This window comes from Anguilla anguilla, chromosome 1 (genome assembly GCF_013347855.1).
Source record: "Anguilla anguilla isolate fAngAng1 chromosome 1, fAngAng1.pri, whole genome shotgun sequence".
Lineage (NCBI taxonomy): Eukaryota > Metazoa > Chordata > Actinopteri > Anguilliformes > Anguillidae > Anguilla > Anguilla anguilla.
This window is the reverse complement of record NC_049201.1, coordinates 65,385,287-65,407,044: the sequence shown is the minus strand read 5'-3', so window position 1 is coordinate 65,407,044 and position 21,758 is coordinate 65,385,287. Positions and strand designations below refer to the sequence as shown.

The window sequence follows — 21,758 nt, the reverse complement described above, 5'->3', positions numbered from 1 at the left end:
GGACAGGACAGTTTGAACAGAAGGAGCTGTTGTAGCAACAGATAAAGGCTTGACTCAAGCTGTAAGGGTAACCATACCTACATTCACTGTTACCTCATAAGATATTTTTGAAATACCCTTCAGATAAATAATCCGTAAACAGCACAGGAAATGCACAGCTGCTCATCCCAAAGTTAAAATCATAAACAAAGGCATGTTACTTATATGACTAACCACTGTACTGTTATTTCAGTACTTATATTTTTATTTCTTATGGTTTGGACAGAATGTATGTTAATGCTCATGCCTATGATTAGCACTTAAATCCATAATAAAATATCTTAATGACTGAATTTCTACTGCATGTTACTAAGTTAAGGACTTAGTAGCAGCCCCTGCAACAGAGGTGATGCAAGTCTGCCAGCATGTAGAATTGCAGCTCACACCATTCTATTCTTGGATCAACTGTATGTCTATATGTACATTATGTATGTTAGTAGTTGCTAAAAGTAGCAACTCATCCTCATCCTTCTTCTCATTCTTCACTATTGTTCAAGTTTTCCTTCTTTTTCACCACTTTTCCCATCATATTCTCCATCACCATCACCACATACTTACAAACTGTCCTCCTCCTCCTCCTCCTCCTTCTTCTTCTTCTTCTTCTTCTTCTTCTTCTAATTACTTGGATCCCTGTTTATGAACTGGTGCAGTTAAGGGAGCACACTGGTAAAGATGTGAACCCAGCTAATAACAGCTACAGAGGTACGCCTTGAGGTGTGACAGTTCACACTTTGTGGGAAGCTCAGAGGAGGACACCTTGAGATAGCTGCTGCTGTTAAATAAAACATGTTTGTTCAATTTGTTTTTGTTCTGTTTTTGTAAAAGTCTTGATAGTGGTGGGGTTTGGTTTTGTCTCACAGGTTGCTTTATCACGTACCACAATGTTGCACTGTGTAAAGAGATCTGTGACAATTTCTTTGTTAGAGCGTTATATCAATTAAAAATCGGTTGACTGATTTATTACAAGGACAGGTATGAAGCTATTAAGTACAGCTGTGAGTTTTAGTTACAGTGCATTTCTGTAATGATGTGTTGTTACAGTGTGAATCTGCTTGTGTACTGAAGATAGTCATGTGAATTTAACAGTATTGTTAGATTGCTGGATTCAACTATTTCAGTTAGCCATTTAATGTCACATTTAAATGATTGAATGAATCCATCTTTCATTATCATTTTCATATATTGTGTGCTGCCTACAAGTGTCCATGAATGAGAATACTGTATCCACTTGACCAGACAATGTATTCTATTGAAATCGGCTCTGACTGAATCAAATACCTGCAATTATTCTTTAGAGACGAAAATGGACAACATATGATAACATAAGTGATTTGTCGCAGTTAATTGTTCGGAACTGTTGCTGCGGGTATGGGGTACAGTCTTTTCTTAATTGTTGTACCCACCACAACATTCATTTGAATCCCAAAATTTATTGTTGTTGTGAAGGTTACCTACAAACTACTACCATGCGGATAATGGTTTGACCTGCTGTGACAGAATGCTAAGGAGCAGCAATTATCTTCCTCTTTGGAAAATATCTTGAAACTTGGATGTAAAATTGCGTGCCTCTTTTTTCTGTTGTGTGATTTAAAAGCTGCTTATTGATAGACTGATCATTTATGATATTTAAATAATTAAATAAAATAACTATTGCAGAGAAGTCAGACTGACAAAGTATATGTGTGTCTGCTGGCTGTTGTGTTTTGTAGCAGATTCTTTGTTGTTGCAGGCTGAATTTCTTTCGAGATGTCCCAGACTTCAGGGTGCTTACCTGTGGTGGAGATGGAACTGTTGGCTGGATCCTTGACTTCATTGGTAAGAAGTAGATTTGATATGAGCTAGTCTAATTTGTTAAGTGACTGAGACTAAATTCTTTATATATTGTATTTTCATGAAATGTAAACATTTTTGAGGTTGGTTTGTGTAAGGCTTCAGTTGGACATGATTTACTGCAAATGCCTAGGGTAAACACACGTTCTTCTTCTGTTCCTTCGCATTACATGTAGATACACAGTGCCATGAAAAAGTATTTTCCCTCTTCCTGATTTTTTCTATTAATGCATATTTGCCACACTGAATGGTTTCAGAACTTTAGACAAGAAGTAATATTAGACAAAGGGAAACTGGCAAACACAAAACACATTTTAAAAATTATTATTGAATTTATTTAATGAAAAATATTATAAAACACCAATATCACCCACGTGAAAAAAGTAATGTCCCCCTTAGACAATAAATAAATCAAATAACCAAATTGAATTGATGATTAGATTCCGTGATCATGAGTAAATAGGGTCAGAACTTGTGGTCAAAAGAGCACTTTCGATGACTGTGATGCTCATGCATAAGTGCAGTATGTAAGGAAAAATAGAAGAGCACCTCTTCCTCAGGTGACTGAGAATGTCAATGCAGGATGCGATCAGACTGCATCAGCAAGAACGGTCCATTGACAACCTCATAAAGATGGATATTATAGTAGAGTTGCAGTGCATAAACCCCTCATTACAAAGAAGAACGCACATTTGAGAGTTCAGGGGTGCTAAAACCATAGGGACTGGTTAACAGAGATGTGGAAAAAAGCGATATCGTCAGATGAGGCATCATTCACCACATTCTCGACAAATGGGTAAGTGCATATGTGGTGTACACCAAAAGAATGGTACAAGCCTGAATGCTTGACCTCTACAGTCCGGTGGCTTTGCTATGCTGTGGGGAGCATTTTTCTGGCATAGTTTGGGTCCACTTGTTACCTTAGAAGGACGGGTCACAAATCAATACAAAGTTATTCTGAGTGATCACCTTTATTCTATAATAAAACATTTCAGTCCTAAAAGGAGTGGTCTCTTCCTGGATGACAATGCCCCCATCCACCGGCCACAAGGGGGGGGTGGGGTGGGGTGGGGGGGGTGGGGGGTCACTGAATGGGTTGATGAGCATTAAAAAGTGATGTGAATCATGCTATGGCCTTCGCAGTCACCAGATCTCAACCCAATTGAATAGCGATGTGAGATTTTAGACTGACGTGTTAGACAGCACTCTCCACAACCATCATCGAAACATAAATGAGGGAATATCTTTTGGAGGAATTGTGTTCCATACCTCCTTTAGAGTTCCAGAGACTTGTAGAACCTATGCCAAGGTGCACTGAAGCTATTCTGGCAGTTGATGGTGGCCCAGCACGTTACTAAGACACTTTATGTTGGTTTTTCATTTTCACCTGTCAATATATGTATGTGTGTGTGTGTATGTGTGTGTGTACTACCATGCCAACTCTCTAGATGTTTCAGCAATTATGTTTATTTAGAGGAACATGGTTTCTTTTTGTCATCTTTGGTATTTAACTTGTTTGCTTATTTCTGTGATTTTTTCTTTAATTGCATTATACCTCTTGCAGTATTACCTTTGTAAAACTGATTTGCTATCTTGTTATTTTGGTAAAAGAATATTAAATATAGTTTTTGTACGTAATCTTTGCTGATTGTGAGAATTGTTTCTATTAAATTCAAGCCCGTTTTATCAGACAAAATAGCATTATTACGCTCTTACAAAATGATATACTTTGCGTATTTGGAGCTTTTTGGAGAAATTGTTTCTATTTTAGCCTCTTAGAAAATTGCTTCAATTTTTATCTATCATTGCAAACCAAAATAATTGTGTAAACAGAAAGCTTTGTCTAAGGTCTTGTGATAAATTGACCTGCAGCTTTAAGAGTACAGCAGCGGTAATGGAAACAGTATGGAGCAGTGGTTAGAGCAGCATTGTGGAGCAGTGGTCAGGGCAACGGTGTGGAGTAAAATCAAAGCTGTAATAATGCAGATTTTGGGTCTGAGTGAAATTAGTTGAAGTTGTAAAACTGAAGGCTTGGAGTGTTTTACGACTGCTGTTCTTTGACAGATAAAGCGAATCTGGACAGGAACCCCCCTGTTTGTGTACTTCCTCTTGGCACAGGAAATGACCTGGCTAGGTGTTTGCGGTGGGGTGGAGGTATTGTACCCATACAGTATTCATGTTATCCCTATTACTTTATTAAGTGACACAATACTGAAGCTCAAATGAAAATACAACAGCCTACTCCAGTATGTATACATATTTCAGTTCTGGATAGCATGCTGAGGAGATTATTACATACACTGTTAAAATCTGTAATTTAACAGTACTTTGACTCTGATTAGTGTTGTATTTGCTAACCTGTGAGATTGATAGGCAGGATAAATTAAACACGAGAATACACCATACTGTATATTAAACACAGGCTTTTGTGCTTCAGCAGCATGCATGTATTATAACAGAGTGTGTTGTAATCTAATCTGTGCACTGATGTATGTAAGGTTATGAGGGGGAGAGCCTGCTGAAGATCCTGAAGGACATTGAGAATAGTACAGAGGTGATGTTGGACCGCTGGAAGATTGAAGTGACGCCCAGTGACAAGGAGGAGAAGGGGGACCCAGTACCTTACAGCATCATAAACAATTACTTCTCAATTGGAGTGGTGAGTCTCATTTCTGGCACAGTGCTGGTACAATAAGCATTAGACTCACAAAGGCCTGAGGGCCAGTCATTTTCATAGCTTTCACGGCAGGGCTGAAAGCTAAACTTTTCAAATGATTTTACTCCTGTCACTGCATGGCAGCCATGGCTGTTCTCTGAAAAACTCTAACACTATTCAAAGTCCACCAAATCAAATCATAAAGGTGGGACACAAGCTGACTTATAGGTAATTGTAATTGCCTTTATTTAAATATAAGCCACTTAACAAATAGGTTTAGTTTCAAAATCACTGCTGCTGTGCTAAATGTTTCTACTTATGTGCACGCTCTCCACAGCTGATTGGCTGTCAGCTGAGCCAAATCAGCCTGTCCATCCATCTCCACCCACCAGCAGCACATCTTGGATCTCTTTGCATCTGAAGTCTAATGACGCAGATTACACCTTTCGCATGTTGGCCATTACTGACAAATGTCAGTGGAAATATGGTAATTAACATTTGCGGGCCTGAGGATGGTATCACCCTCACACTGTGACATTACATCATTACTCTGAGAGGACCGACGCATGTCTTCACAAATGTTAGTCAAATGATGCAGCTCCTTCAGTCTTTGACCTGTGAGGATGCAAAGCCACTTACCAGGCCAGGGATGTGAAGCCAATTTAAAACTGTGGCACATACACATTGCTACCAGTTCAACACTTCATAAAAGTAGTAAGAGGTTAAGTAGACCTAAGAGAATAAAAAACACTTCTCTGATTAGGGCTGAGATATATATATATAAATAATCTGTTCTGTAGGCACGGTGTTGTAAAGGCCTGTGAGCACATCACATGGTTCCATGCTACAAATTACCATTACAAAATGTGCAAATATAATATCACATAATATAATAGTTTCAGTTTTTATATATCTTATAGTTTTAATATATCTCATAATTTCAACTCATAAGAGAGGTGTTTTCCTATGTCGAAAATATATATGACACAAACTCCCCACTGCAATATCTGCCATCTAAAGTCACATCTTTAGATATTGTGTGAAGCAACCAGAGCCGAAATAATAAATAAAAGGCGAGTGTTTCTTTGGGTCGGCTACTGCTTGCATATGCAGAGTACACTTTTAGTTCCTTGTCTTGACACTAGGGGTGCATCCGAACTGATACCCTATTCAGAAATCCGCAGGTAGTAACCTACGCAAGTCGTGGAAATTGTGATTTTTTTTGCTCACAAAAGTGAGCATTAAATGAAAACGAATCACTTTTCGATGATAAAAACTGGAAATACACAATAGAAAAGTGACCTGGTTACTAGGTAGCAACAGCCCAATATGTTTTCCCCTGACCAGACGTAAAATATTCAACAGTTCAGGTTATGACCGACCTGGGTGCTCTCACAGCATCTGCTACGGCTAGTGCCGACTAGACAGACTTATAAAATGCAGAGTATATAATGGACAGTGATTTAGAACATAAGTTAAATTTGTTTGTAAAATACAGCTTTAAGAAAATAATCTGTTATTATACTTGGTGTTTTGAAAGAACAACAATTGCAATGGAATACCAAGTAGGCTTTACAGAACTTCCATTCAAAATACACCCACTTTTCTGGTGATGCTATACAAATACAGAGCTTGTTTGTTGCATAGACACAGGTTGTCTATGCACGCCCCTACTTGATACTTTTATCTCATAGTTAAAATTGTAACATTGTAACATGGTAACATAATAATAATAATAATAATAATAATAATAATAATAATAATAATTGTAAACTATGACATTAATTATACATTTTGTAGTCATAAGGTGAGTCTGTGTCAAATACTAGCTTTTGCAAGTCTATATCTTTCCGCAATAGGTAAGCGTCAGACAGATTTCCCCCTTTCAACAAAAAATGTGGATTTACTTATCTGATGTAAATATGGTAGTTTATCAATCATAATTTATTTGATAAGAGCAATTTGTACTTCTAAATATTTCAAAGCGAAAAAAAACAAGTATACTCTTACTTTTTTGTTGCTAAGTCACAAAACGAATTTCACTGAATGAGCTGCTTGCCTTTAATCTGATCACTCATTGTTTCTTTCATGACAAACCTAAATTCAATATCCTTTTATCTCATGTTTGAGCATTATTGCCATGCTTTATTTAAAGAAATCAATGTTTTTTTTTTTTTTGCTACAAAATAATTTTTTACAGACTCTTAAGTTTTCATTTGTGCCCTATGAATGAAATGATGCCGAAGTTGATTTCTTTGAAACTTCTTCATCACAGGAAACAATTTCAAAAGCATTTGACTGTATTTAAAGTGTGAGCCCTTTTCTGTCTCTGTAAATCTGCTGTGTTTTACACCGGATAGAAAATTGGACAGATGAAGTTGTTTATTTCAGGATTAGAGATGGTTCCACGGCCTCAGTGGAATAATGTGTGATATTTTGTGTTACATTTCACATCAAATTTTATGATATGTCTCAAAAAATCTAATATAATAAAGATTACAGAACAAGTCAACCCAATAATTACTTTAGAGATTATGCAGATGTTGTGAAGATTAAATCTGTAATAACAGCAGAATACTGGAGATCAGAAGGTTGGTTAACAACCAAAGCATGCAAATTGTTGATGCAAGATGCAGAGACATAGGTTTATGAAGAAGAGAAACATTACTGTGTTCATATTTTACTGTTTTTCTGACCTTATTTGACAAACCAAAAATAAATAAATAAATAAATAAATAAATAAATAAATAAAATAAAAAATGAATGAATGACATGAATTTTATCTTTAGCTGTATCAGGACATATGTGACTGAATTGAAAACATATGTATCCCTCTCCCTGCAAATGCACAGGGCCCTCTTTATTTGGCATCTGAGGTTGAAATGTATACAGTATATGCCTTGTGATTGGTTATCTAAATAAATATTGTTTTTGTCACAGGAAAAGATGCAAAAAGAAAGGATGCAATGAAATAAACTGGTGGAGAATAAAGTTGAAATAGAGAATGAATATTTCAGTATGCAATGATACAGATGCATTCCCTTCTTGACCAGCACAGACATATGCTGTTCATTCTTTAAAGAAAGAGACAAAGATCCTCCTCATCTCAAACATGCGTTGGAGCGAGATTTTTTTTGCTAATCATGTACCATTTAAATACTAATCCTGTTTTATCCAATTTAATGTAACTAGTTGAATAATCCCTGTGATGGTCCATAATGATCCCAATCAGGCAAGGAGTAAGAGACTGGGAGCTAATCACATGGGACGCCCTAAGATAATGTAGTCTGATTCCTAATGACCCTGTACTCATGTCAAAGTCATTACTCTCACTGTGAAGGGACATCATCTGCCTGCCAAACTCATAATTGGACTAAACGTTGAGCTATGAGGGGACATTACATATGTCCTTTATTAATTTGGGTGCTGAAGTTCTGCAATGGTAATTATTGTAGCGGTGCCAAGAATGGATGGTTGGGGGTCTGAGCCCCTTGTTTAGAATGAAATGTCAAACTTCACACTGAAATATGTTCGAAAGCTCTATAGAGCTTTTGTACCTTGCATTACAGAGGCCAAGCTGAGATTGGAAAATATACATGCATGAGCACACACACATACATGTATGCACATACACCTGACTAATTTACTGGGTCTTATGCACAGCGCATCGCAAAATGTCCATATTTGTAAATATATGCGCACACATGCGTGCATGCACATGCGCAAACACAAAAACACTGCAGTGCATCGAGTTTGAATATGCCTAATATATTGAAAGTAGAATGTTGCCATTCTTAATTTTTTTATTAGCTGTATGGTTTACTAGCAGAAGCAGGCTTCAGGAAATAAATCAGAATACCTCAGCTCTTACCTTTTTCTTTTTTGTTTATTGTACAGTTTTGTAAAAAATCAAATAACAATCTTTTAGATGTATCTATCATTTTCCATTTCTAGTGTGTGTTGAGGTACAAAAGATCATTGGGGAATCACACAGCCTCTTTTGGTCTTCATCTAACAGCGTCCTGAAAAGACATCAAGAGACAAAGAATTGATTTTTTTGGCCTCTCCTAAATTTGGTCCTGTGAACTAGCAGGGGGTCTTCCCTGTGGCTGCTCGTCCAATAGCTCATTTCAAGAGCTAACTGGTCAAAACAGATGAGTTGAAAAAAAGAGTAGGGCTTGAAAAGTTTCTTTAACTTTTTTTTGTTTGTTCCAGGTCTTTTGGGGGCATGTGGCTATGTTTCTTTGAGCGGTTTTGTTGTCCTTTAAAGTCTCATAAGTATAATGTAAAAGTTGACAGATTCACATCCGATTACAGGCAAGCGATGAGCTGCTTTGAGATGAGGTGAATGTCTGTTTTCTAACAAGGTCATATTCCTCGTTTCACGTTTACGTTTTGTGAGCTCATACTAGCAGCCATATGCTAACATTGTGTAATGTAATTGGATGCATAACCACACTTTAATTAACAAAATAATAATTCAATAATTTCAATAATTTGCACATGCCCATATACTGTACAGCAGGAGCCTTGTTGTCACCCTTGCCATGACAACACACTCACACACACTTACGCTCACACAACTGCTCCACTGGCCTGGGGGTCAGGGGTAGAAAACAGCTCATTGTTGCCAGGGAGCCAGCAGCATCCTGTTTGTCTGGGGTCGTGATTACTCGCAATGTGTGTTTAATTAATTAGGCTGCGCAGAGAAGCCATGCTGTTCTGCATTTTTGTCAATACCATTAGGTCTGGACAAGCACAGCCTTCCAATGGCAAAAATGGGACTTTGTTTTTTTTCTGCAAATATATACAGATCCAGTTGATTCATTTCCATGCTGTCAGAACATTTTGGTTGTATTGAACCCTAACCTTCAGCTGGGGGGTTTGAGAACGGATTATCAGTAAATTACATGTTTTTAATCAGGTGTAGTTGCATCATGACCATATTGTAACGCCATTGATGTCCTTTTTCAAGGACGCCTCCATCGCACACAGATTCCACATCATGAGGGAGAAGCACCCAGAGAGGTTCAACAGTAGGTGAGTTTTCAGAAAATTTACATTTCATCTCCCCTCTTTTTTGTTTGGGCTGTCAGATGCACCTGTGAGAACTGGCTGCTGCTTGCATGTTTTACACCCCTTAATGTACAGATGCGTACTGCTTTCCTCTCAGTTTCAAGCTCCTGCACACCACACCTTTTTAGCCCTTGTACAGTTCAGTTCAGCTAAACAGAGGCAGCAAGTCAGACTGCCGAGGCCTTTGTTAAATTTGAGTAAACTCATTTAAATGTGTTAAAGTATTTTATTTTTATTGCACAGAATTGTTTGTTCATTTCATGGACTGCCATACTGATGCTGTGTGAAGAGCAATATATGTGATTTATATATATGTGATCATCAGAAATAAGGACAGAGCACATTTCAATCAAATCGGAAAGATATAAAAATAAATTCCAGTATATATGTCACAATTTCAATTCCTAATATCCCCTACTGTATTTCATGTACAGTATGGGTAATATTGGGCACAATTTGAAATGCATCAAGTATTATAGGTGTATTAGAATACCATACCATATAATGTCCAACTATACACATCTTCAGCTTCAACTATATAGTACTGACACGGTTTTTGTTCTTTTGGCTCTGCGCTCCAGCACATTGGATTTAAAATGAAACAACGAATATGAGGTTTACGTGCAGACTGTCAGATTTAATTTGGAGGTATTTACATCCATGTCAGGCAAATCATGTAGGAATTAAAGCCCTTTTAAGACGGAGTCTCCCTTGTTTAGGGGACCAAAAGTAACAATTTTGTAAAAAAATTGTACAGAAGTAAAAAAGGACAATTGGCTGCCCAGCTATGTGTTGTTGCATCATTATTTCAAGCACAAGAAAGCTAACAAAAGGTCTAGAGGTGATTCTAGGTGTAGCCTTTGCATTTGGAGTCTGCTGCTGTCTCTCTACATATTCAAAGAAGTGTTAATGCCAGTAAAGCAGGTCATCATGAGGCTGAAAAATCAGAATAAATCGATCAGAGACATAGCCAAAAAATTATAAAAGCAATTGTTTGACACATTGTTAGGAAGTAAGAATGCGATGAGCTCTGGAATAGCAAACAATCTGGTAGACCACAGAAGACCATGTCCAAAAAATACTTTCATTTGTGAAGAAAAAACCCTTTTAAACTGTCAGACGGATCAAGAACACTCTCTGGGATGAAGGCATAGATGTGTCAAAAACTACCATAAAGAGAATGCACCAGCATAACCTCAGAGGGTTCACTGCAAGATGCAAACCTCTAGTTAGTCTCAAGAACAGAACAGCCAGGTTAGAGTTTCCAAAAACAATGCAATGCTAAATGCTAAAAAAAAACAAAAAAAAAACAGTAGAGTTCTGGAACAAAGCATTATGGATAAGTGAGATGAGTATTAACCTATACCAAAGTAATGGAAAGAGGAAAGTATGAAAAAGAAAGCAACTCCTCATGATCCAAAGCATCCCCCCTCCCTTATCTGTGAAACATGATGGGGGTAATGTTATGCCTTAGGCATGTATGGATGCCATTGGAACTGGCACACCTGTTTTCATTGATGATGTGGCTGCTGATGACAGCAGCAAGATGAATTCTGATGTGTACAGAAACATCTTATCTGCTCATATACAAACGAAGGCCTCAAAACTCATTGCACCTTCACCTTGCAGCAGGACAATGACCCCAAACACATTGCTAAAGCAACCAAGGAGTTTTTCAGGGCCAGAAATTGGAATGTTCTTGACTTGGCCAAGTCACAATCACCTGACCTGAATCCAACTGAACATGCATTCACTTGCTGAAGACAAGACTGAAGTCAAAATCAGTTCCAGATGGTGTCAAGACTGAAACCGTCTGGAACTGAAGATGGCTACAGTACAGGCCAGGCAGAGCATCACCTGAGAAGATACTCAGCATCTGGTGATGTCTATGGGTCACAGGTAGTGATCAAATGCAAAGAATTTGGAACCAAGTACTTATATATAACTATAAGTACCATATATAATTATATTTTAGATTATGTTAACTTGTCCCATTTCTTTTGCTTTCCTAAAATAAGGGGACTATGCATAAAATGTAATTCCTACACGGATCACCTAATGTGCATGTAAATACCCTCAAATTAAATCTGACAGTATGCACTTTAACCTCATATTCATTGTTTTATTTCAAATCCAGGTGGGTTGCTTGTTCAGAATCTGTATGATTCACACTGTTCGCCTGTAGTTTAAATTGTGTTCACCTTCTTGCAATGAACAAATTTGGCATCTTTGTCTTCATCAATAATTAACATCCCAATAAGTCATTTCTAACAATAGGGAGTAATTGGTTTGGTAATTGAATTTGCTTGGGTAGTTTGACATCATTTATCTGTCAGCACGATGGCACAGGACCTTTTACAGAGGCTCCTAATAATCATATTCATAATCATAATCATATTTTACATGACCAGGTTTATAGTTCAGCAGTTTGCCTAGTTAATTCCAAATGAATTTTTCCACCATTGTAATGAAATTCATTTTTTAAGATACTCTGGTGGACTGTCAGTTCTCTTGTCAAGTGAAATATTGAAAAATATAACGATGATGAAAAATAATTAAGGGATCGTGTGTGTGTGTGTATGTGCGTGCTTGTGTGCGTGTGCCTGCACGTGCGTGTGTATGTGCATGTGCTTTCTATTTTGTTTCAAGTTTTTGTGGGCACTGTGATGCACTCAATCTTTCTTGCTTGTGCATTTATGAATGAGCCTGTTAACACATATATGTTTATCCAAAATGATTTATGGGTTAGAAATGAATTTCTATTAATTAATTTTGTCATTTTTACACAGCCTTACAATTAAATAAGCTGTACCTGTATCAAGCCATGTTTTATGGGCATAAAAATGTTAATTAGAAAATAGAATGCATATAAGGTACATAACTACTTTGTAGATATTGTTTTATACCGTTGTGAAAAATGATTGAGGTATTTTAAGAAAATTATACCATCTGTTATTTGAATTCGATGAATAATTTACAAGAAGGAATGGGTTTAGGATCTTTCTATTACACACTATCCTTTCCATGTGAATAATGTATGATTATAGTTTTTCAAGGTATTGTAGCTTTTGCAGGATTTGTCCGTGGGGCCCCTGTCCATGTTGTGGACAAGTGGGATTAGTGCGGCTTCAACTATTTTGATTTCAGCTTTGTGGTCAGTTTAGGGAAGTGACCAATGAGTTCAGCAGAATGTGTGGACTGCAATTTGGGTTTTGTTAGAATCCATACATTTTCTCTGATACAAACGCAGAAAGGTTTAATAGCACAAACAAGTTTGGTCAGCTTTTTTGTTTCAGATAGAGGTGTGTGTGTGTGTGTCTGGCGGGGGGGGGGGGGGGGGGGGGGGCTGTGTTGTTAGTGTAAGCATTGATGTTCTTGGCCTTGTGGTATCATTGTTGTTCACTAGTGTACATTGTGGTGTACAGTTAGGGTAGGCAGTGCTGCTTCTGGGGTAATGGAATTCTTTCTTCTTTTTGTTTCTCCTGAACAGTTCTTTATAAAGGTGGATCAATCACGAAATTAAATGAATGTAGGTTGACATATGCTTGAAGTATTGGATTCAGTGTGACTAAGGCCTGACTATTTCATTTGCAGCGTTAAAAGGCAGTCATAAGGTGTTTCATGAAAAGATCTGTTAACCAATCTAGCAGTCACACGTGGGACTAAATTTATCCACACAAAGAGCTAGTCAAATACAGTAGCTTTGCAATATTCTCTAGTGCAGACCTTCAGTTTTCATGTGTGTATACTGTCTTAGTCTTTTAATGGTTTAATGGTCGTGTAAAATGATGAGCTAAGAAAACTTGAATTCCCTTTTCACATCTGTATAATTTTTTCATAGTCTTATGTTCACCCCTTCCCAGAGCATACATTTTGCTTTTGGTCTTAATTTTGCTGTAAACGTAAAAGAGTATGATATCATTATAACTACCTCTCACATCATTGTGAATGGGAAATAGTTATGCCCTGACATACCTGATCAAACAGGTGAATACCTATCCTGGTTTTACCCAGCTGGATTCTGTGACCACAGAAAAGGGCAAAGGACTGCTGTTACACTGAATGTGTGCAAAACAAATTCTACTGGACTGTGGCACTCCGGGAATGTGGTTCTCTTCTCCTGGTGTTGAATAAATTGCTTCCTTTTTGTACAGTATGTGGCTGGGCAGAAGGAGTTTGCTGCACTTCTCTGTCTTTGTTTCCCTCCATTTTAGGGGCAGCATTAATTATATTTATCATAGACTTGACCTTAAACAAGACATAAATATTTGATCAGTTTTAATTAACAACAAAATAATGGCATATTCGTTTTTAATTATGAAAAGAGAGGATCTTGTTGATGAATCCACAGGCCTGGCCCAGCTCTTTTTATTTGCACCTTGGGTGATTATGGGGGAGAAGGTGAGAAGATTTGACACTTTGCAGATAGATTAATTTACTGGTGCAGCCGGACCAGGAGGTGATAATGAGGTCGAGGATTAAAACCAGACAATCAGGCTGCTGACGACTCCTGCCTCGTTAAAATATACTGTTCAACTTGTCACTGATCTCCCATGTAATTACACGCTAATCTCTGGCTCAGAGAGACTCACTCCTGCCTTTGTGTCGACCTACACGGCAGAGTTTACTTATTTTTGCCATTGCTGTGCACCTGTCAACATAATGCCGACAATGAATGACGGTAAATGACAGTAATTTTAATGCTTGAGACAATGTATATTGTCTCAAGCATTAGAAAAATGCTTAGAAAAAAATCTGGACTTAATCTGTTTGATTCATATCATGATTTCTTTTGTTTCTCTTTTCTGATGGGGGACAGCTTAGGGTATAATCATTTTCATGAGGCTTACAATTCTTTTTCATGTCCATGGCAGTAGTTCTGTGCATAAGTGGACCATTTATTACTCTTTTAAACAAAATATTTTTATAACTACATTCATTTTGTATTCCTTATTAAAAACAAAAACTTGAAAAATATGGTGAAGTTAAAATTACACTGGGTCAAGTCATTTTTGCCAAACCATTTAAATTCTTGAAGCTGAATAACTTGATACAGCATTATTTGCTTTTTGGCCTTCTTATTGCCTTGCAGTAATCATTTCGATGTTTTAATGTACAATTATGTGATTATAAAGGATACACGTCTGCAGAATATGCTTTCATTGTCCGCGGTGTTTAACATATCACTGCACATCACCTGGCTCTCTCAAGAGCCGTGCGGCTCAGTCCAGCCATCCTTTAAGATATTCCTGAGTTAACCTTTCCCAAAGTCGGAGGGAGGCCGAAAAGCGGAGTAGTGTTTAGCATAATGAGGACCGTCATCAAAGCAAGCCGTGTGAGCCAGCCCCAGTTTGACCCGCCAGCGCGGGAGAACGCGGTGCCGCGGGAGCCCCTGGACCCAGCCGGCGAATTCCTCGCCCCTAATTTGAGATGGAATGATTTGTCTAAGCGGAGCTGTCATCTATAATTAATGGCCACTTACGAGTGTAATTTACTGAGCTCTCACCTGTGGTCCTGTCCATCCCCTGGCTGGGGGCCCCCATTTACACCCACTCCACCAGTTTAAACAGCGCTACGGCCTTATGCACCTCTGTAATTACCAGGGTGGATACTGTAAACGAACTTATGAAGAAATGCGTGGAGGAGCATGTGTAAGATGTGCGTAAGTGTGTAGCGAGCTGTTGGATAAAGCATGCGGAGACTTCCCCATGGCTTGGCCTGCTGTGTGCGCCGATGTGTGCTGTATCTTTTATGTATCTTTGTTATTGTTGAATTAAAACGGCTAAACATGTCACTCTTGGTTAAGGACCCCATTCAGGATTCCAGCCAACAGCCCTCTGGTTTGTTCCCTGATCACTACTACATAATTATGTTATATACATTATTCACAGAGGACTGGTACATGTACAGTGCCATAAAAAAGTGTTCATCCCTTCCTGATTTTGTCTATTATTACATATTTCTCATGCTGAATGGGTTTAGATCCATTAAAAAAAAATATTATAAAATGTATTTAATGAAAAAGTTATCAAACACCCATATCACCCATGATAAAAAGTAATTGCCCCCTTAATTACTCAATCAACCAATTAAGCAAATTTAATTTAATAGATTCAGCTGAATGAACACAGCCAGGCTTGACTGCTGCCAGCCCTGCAAAATATAAACCTTTCTCATATTGAACCTTACCATGATAGTGACCTAAGCACACTGTGCCACGATCAAAGGAAGTTCCAGAAGAGATGCAAAAAAACTCTATTAACATATACCAGTCTGGAAAGTGTTACAAAGCCATTTCTTAGGCTCTGGGACTCCACCAAACTACACTGAGAGCCATTATCTTCAAATGGAGAACACCTGGAACAGTGGTGAATCTTCTCAGGAGTGGCCGGCCTGACAAAAGTTCTCCAAGGGTGCAGCAAAAGCTCATCCGGAAGTCACAGAAGATCCCAGAAGAACATCCAATGAACTGCTGACCTCTCTTACCTGAGCTAAGGTCAGTGTTCATGACTACACAATAAGAAAGAGACTGGACAAAAATGGAATTATGGGAGGGTAGCAAGGCGGAAACCATTGCTAACCAAGAGAAACATCAGTACTCGTCTCACATTTGCAATAAAGCACCTGGATGATAACCAAGCCTTGAGATAGCCTTGAGATAGTGTTCTATGAATAGATGAGTCAAAAGTGTAACTTTTTGGATAACATGGATCCCATTCTGTCTGCCGTAATGCAAATACACCATTTCACAGTATGAACATCATACCAAAAGTCAAACATGGTAGTGGTAGCAGCGTTATGGTGGGGGATGCTTTGCTGCCTCGGGACCTGGACGACTTGTCATTATTAAAGGAACCATGAATTCTGCTCTTTACCAAGGAGAATGCCTGGTCATCTGTCCGTGAGCTGAAGCTGAAGCGCAATATGCGGCAAGACAATGTTCCACAACACAAAAGCAAGTCCGCACCTGAATGGTTGAAAAGAAACTAAATTTAAGTTTTGTATTGGCCTAGTCAAAGTTCTCACTTGAACCCAATAGAGGTGTTGTGGCAGGACCTGAAACGAGCATTTCATGTAAGAAAACCTGCCAATTTGTCTGAATTAAAGCAGTTCGGCAAAAATTTCTCCACAGCAATGTGAAAGACTGATGTAAAATTATAGGCAGCCTTTGCTTGCAGTTATTGGTGCTAAAGGTGGTGCGACCAGTTAAGTTTCGGTGGGCAATTATAACGCTGATATAAGAGTTTGACAACTTTTTTCAGTAAATAAATGAAATAATAATATAATTATGTGTTTATGTTTACTAAGGTTCCCGTTGTCAAATATTACATTTTGTCTAAAGATCTGAAACCATTCAGTGTGACAAATATTCGGTAATAGAGGAAATCAAATCAAGGGGGCAAATACTTTTTCACAGCGCCGTATGTCATTGTGCCTCATTGATGATCATCCCTGCTGGTGCGCATATCTCAGTCAGCCTGCTGTTGCTTTGTCTCACTAGCCTTCCCCAGACTGTGCTTCCACTGGAGTTGTTGTAGCGTCCACCAGTCCACGAGAGTCTCCAAAGCCAGGTTCCACTGACAAACCAGCTCCAGTCGAGCCACCAGCCCCTGTAGAGCCACCAGCTGTCAGCATGCTCCCCACATTACACCTCCTCACCACTATCATTATTATTTACATGGCGGGAGGGGTAAACTGAAACTGCTCATGCACAGAAGCTCATTCTGTGGCCTCACTAGCACTGTTCTAGCGGTGTTCAGTAGCCATGTGGCTGTCTCTGCATTTCACAGAGAAAGCATAGAGCACAACCCTTGTGGCCAGGGCCAAAGCTAAATAAAAACATGAATGTACTAGATCATAACATATTAAATAAAAATTAGACAGCATAATATTTTGTGCTGAAAATACTGTATAGCCATTGAGTGTCCAGATGTCCAAATCTGCATGTGACAAATGTTTGTTTATGTTGAAGATGAATGTTTATGAAAAAAAAAAAATCTAACTGCTGTTTTACATATTATATTATTATGAGGATGGGAATGAAACTTTCGGGAATGAAACTGTAGCATGCATGTATTTTCCCCATTATGTTCTGTAATGACAAATATTTTGTGCATTGACCTCACCACTAGGTGTCGCTATGAAACATGTGTTCTTTACAATGTGACAATTACCACCAGTAATGATAAAACTACCACGCGTATCTGCTATTCCACAGTCAAAGGAATCAGGACTATCTTTCTGGACTTATAGTGCTGTAGGCCACTTGAATCTCATGCTTGATATATTTTTTTTAGTTTGGAATAAGTGATTTTAAATGATAAAGTCAGTATTCCTTTGGAGAAATAGAGCACACTGGCTTTTCTTTCTTCACAGAGCAACCATGATTGCCTTTATAAATTCTATAAAATCCCACTTTAATGCTGAGAAAAATGTAAAATCCAATGTAATTGGTCCAGAAAATATAGCGGTTTTACAGATGTGTGAACATGTCCCAGCATTCAGCTGGAGGCAGACTAAAAACACACTTGGCTCTTTAAGAGGGATTTAGTGGCAACTTGGCCCATACTGTACCCTTCTAGTCTAGAGCTGCTCCTCGAGGTGGTGTCATGTTATACAAAGCGCCAGAAAGCTAGTTATGTCAATGTGATATTTATCACCTCTTATCAAGACAAAATTAGTGTGAAAATAAGTTCATAGATCATCTCAGGTTAGATTAAGTGTCAAAAGAAAAATCAATGCCAGAACGCCTTTTCTCCTCCTAGGCTATGAGAACAAGTGTAAAAACAGTGCTGCCTGGGGATAGCAAAGCTGCGGTAAAGCTGGGGCCCTCAACACTTTATTATTTGGTGCCGTGACAGTGTTTTAACGGTCAGCAGCTGACGGATGAAGAACAAGCAGCTCCATATATCTCCTCCTCAGAAAATGGCTGATGCCATGGGAAGCCTCTGGTAGTGGCATGGAAGGTACATGTAAAATGGACGGTCTACTGAAACCCCTGCTGATTTCAGAACGATGCTTCCATTTGTGGAAAAACGCTTTCTAATGTCAATAGACTCCATTTTTTGTGCAGTGTGTTATTACATTATTACAAATATTGAAGAGGCTTGTGAGCATGTAACCTTCATTAATAATTGCAGACAAAACCAATACATTTCCAAAGCATAAATTCAGTCCTTAAATCAGATTAATTAAGTGCTTTAAAGCCAGATGATCCGGTGCTATGCTGCCCTACCATGCCTAACTGCAGTAACTACGCAAAGGATAAAACTGAGAAAAATGGCTTTAAAGTGTTTTAACTGGCCAGCCAAATGGGTTATAGGTATGTAAGTGATATTGCACTAATTGTACATGTATTCATGAGGTAATTTTTATGCCCAAAAACCATGACGGCTGGCCAGTTAAAACACTTCAAAGCCATTTTTCTCAGTTTTACCCTTTGCGTAGTTACTGCCGTTAGGCTTTGTAGGGGGAGTATGGCAGTCTTGCATGGCTCGGGAGCAGTGGGCTAGTTCAACACTGTTGAAGCCGTTTCCTTGTGCAGCTCTGGCTGTCAGCGCCATTGATGGGGCCTAGAGCCCATGGGGAGTTCTAGCCTGAAGGTAACTAATGGCGGGCAGAATAAATAGACGAGACGCTCCTAATTACCTAATGAGAAATGTGAGCGGGCCATGATTTGTCGCAGGACTGCTCTTGTTAGGTTAAGTGGTAGGAATCGACTGGAAACCCACGGCTCTATCGGTCCTTGTATTCAGCAACATGAAGCGCAACACAATGCAAGGTAGTGTACTGTAACTACTGTTACTGTTGTTTCAGCTGCAGATCTATTGCACAAGTTGCTTAAGCTGGAGTGCAATGATAAATGGCTGATCAGATAAATATTTTTGCAGTGTTTACCTTCGATATTAATATTAGGATTGAACTCGAAGATTATAAGGTGAAAAACTGGACCAGTGGCCTAACAGCTATTAACCCATTCCCATCATTTTGTGGTTTCTAGTTCCCAAAAACAGAAATATTATCAGATATACTGTTCTTACCCATCTCAATTAGAAGGTTGATATCTTATCTAAGTGGAAAACTGCAGTTGCTATTAGCCTGTAAGGTTATATATGCAAATTATGTTGCCTGTGTGCATTACACTATGTAACCTTGGACAGAGGCACATGCTCACTGAATGGAAGTTGTGCTAAGGACATTAAAAGGGCATACTGTGTTTGCCGATGAACCCCAGCGAGTTTGTGGCTCATGTCTAAAAGGAGCTTTCCGTTGCGTTGATGAGACGTTCTCAACAGGCCTTGTGTTCTCCCTTTCTCAGCTCTGCTTCTGTATCTATTGACCATGTTGCACATGATAAATCAAACTGCTGCATTTCTCCTGGAAGTGGCTAATGAAAGCTCATTTTTAAAGTAGCTAAATGGTGCTGACAAAAAGCCTAATGAGGAAATCAATAATTTAGTGATTGTTGCTCTGCTTATACTAATACATCCTGGTTGTAAGGGTTGATTCCAGCACAAAAATGCCATTTCTTCTTGCTCCGTTTAGTCTCTCCTTGATTGTATTTCGGTTCCGCATGTCAGCATCTTTTAGAAGCTTTTTTTAACATAGTGTTTTCTGTAGCTGCAAAGCATTTCACACAGGCCTTAGCCATCTGTTTTAAAGTCTACAGCTACACAACCAAGGCAAGCACTATGAAGGGCAACTAAATATCATACCTTTGTGGAAATGAGGGGAGTGTCACAAGTAAATGTAAAACTCCACTTTTGAAAGAAGCAGGCTTGTGGCTTCTAGCAATCAAGCAAAACCTCTTTTAATAAGTTTTGTAGTGGCTGAAAGTACTGTGCTTTGGGAGTGTTGTCTTCACCCTTTCAACGATTTCCTGCATTCACAGTAATATGCTCAGTGTGAAATCAACATATAAGTCCCTATTGGACTCATATGTACTCTGTTAGAGTTGATTTAATGCTGGAGATTTTACTGTGTTGGTCCTTGTTTTTAACAGTTGATCCTGCATCCACTTTCTTTCATGATTGAAAGCAGATTTCCAAAACTGAATCATGTATTCAGTACCTCACCATCACCTGAGGACAAAGCGGCGGAGATTCATTGACCTTAAATTTATCTGGATGGTTGAGTTGATGTTTTAAGCTGGCTTGCAGTCTATCCAAATAATACAAGCATCAGTGAATTGACATTTACATTTTATATGGGCTTTGTAGCTGCGTAGACCCTGAAGACGTGCTTTAGTTCCAGATTTTATCCAAATACATGAGGGTAGGAGTAAGAAGATGTATATAAAATGAGATTTGACTATTTTTTTGATGGAGTGCAGTGCATTTCCAAAATGTGGATTTCACTTGACATAGAAAATTGAATGAATGCTTTTCAAAGCAGATTTCTGCTTTCTGGCAAAGCAGATTTTTTATTTTAATTTTTTTACTGCATTAATATAGTGAAATCATCAACTTCACAATGCTGTTTTTTCTAACTTACAATGTAAAAGAAATAGGAGAATGTCTTACTGAAGCCATCCCCTGAAATATAATTAGAATAACAGAGGTTGGGACTTCTGGGCTGGGTACAATTTTAACAGGTTTTTTCTATTTACACTTTATTTACCCCTGAAAGAGACAAGCTAAAAATGTTATTATGAATCCTTCAAGGATCACTAATTCTCAGCAGAGTGCAGTAAGTCAAGATGTGTCACCTTCGCTGGCTAAACTGTGGCTACCAGGCCATTCGGAAATATTGATTTACCTTGCAGGCCATTTATGAGCCAGTTTTATAAAGAGTTCTCTGTATTTTCTGGATAATGTAGCCTTGTACTTTCTGAAAACAATTGTCAATAAATTGGTATTTTTCTAGGCAATTTATGTATTTTTTTGTGCAATTTTATAGACCATATTGAATAACCAGTTCTGAGTTATTTATATATGATTGCATCAAAGATTTGGTGAAATTCAGTGATTACAGTGCGATTTCCTTTGCTGGACCAACAATGTTAAAGTATTACCTCTGTATGTTGCTGGTCTGTTTTTAATGGTTTTCTGTTTATTAAGCATTAATATCATGAAGGTAACACATGTTTTGTACTGAGAAAAAATTAGACATTGATTTGAATGAAAGTGCTGTGTTTCTTCATCCATGATGAGTTGTT

General features: G+C 38.3%; 1 protein-coding gene across 5 annotated transcripts in view; it reads left to right on the top strand.

Annotated features, from left to right (window-relative positions):
• Window positions 1-21,758, top strand: part of dgkb (diacylglycerol kinase, beta) — a 63,818-nt gene that overhangs the window by 23,348 nt on the left and 18,712 nt on the right. For all 5 annotated transcript variants that reach the window (XM_035412158.1, XM_035412075.1, XM_035412330.1 and 2 more), the window contains 4 exons: window positions 1,769-1,854; window positions 3,934-4,023; window positions 4,368-4,528; window positions 9,501-9,565. In XM_035412158.1, the coding sequence (XP_035268049.1) occupies window positions 1,769-1,854; window positions 3,934-4,023; window positions 4,368-4,528; window positions 9,501-9,565 (402 nt within the window). The remainder of the gene's footprint in view (window positions 1-1,768; window positions 1,855-3,933; window positions 4,024-4,367; window positions 4,529-9,500; window positions 9,566-21,758) is intronic.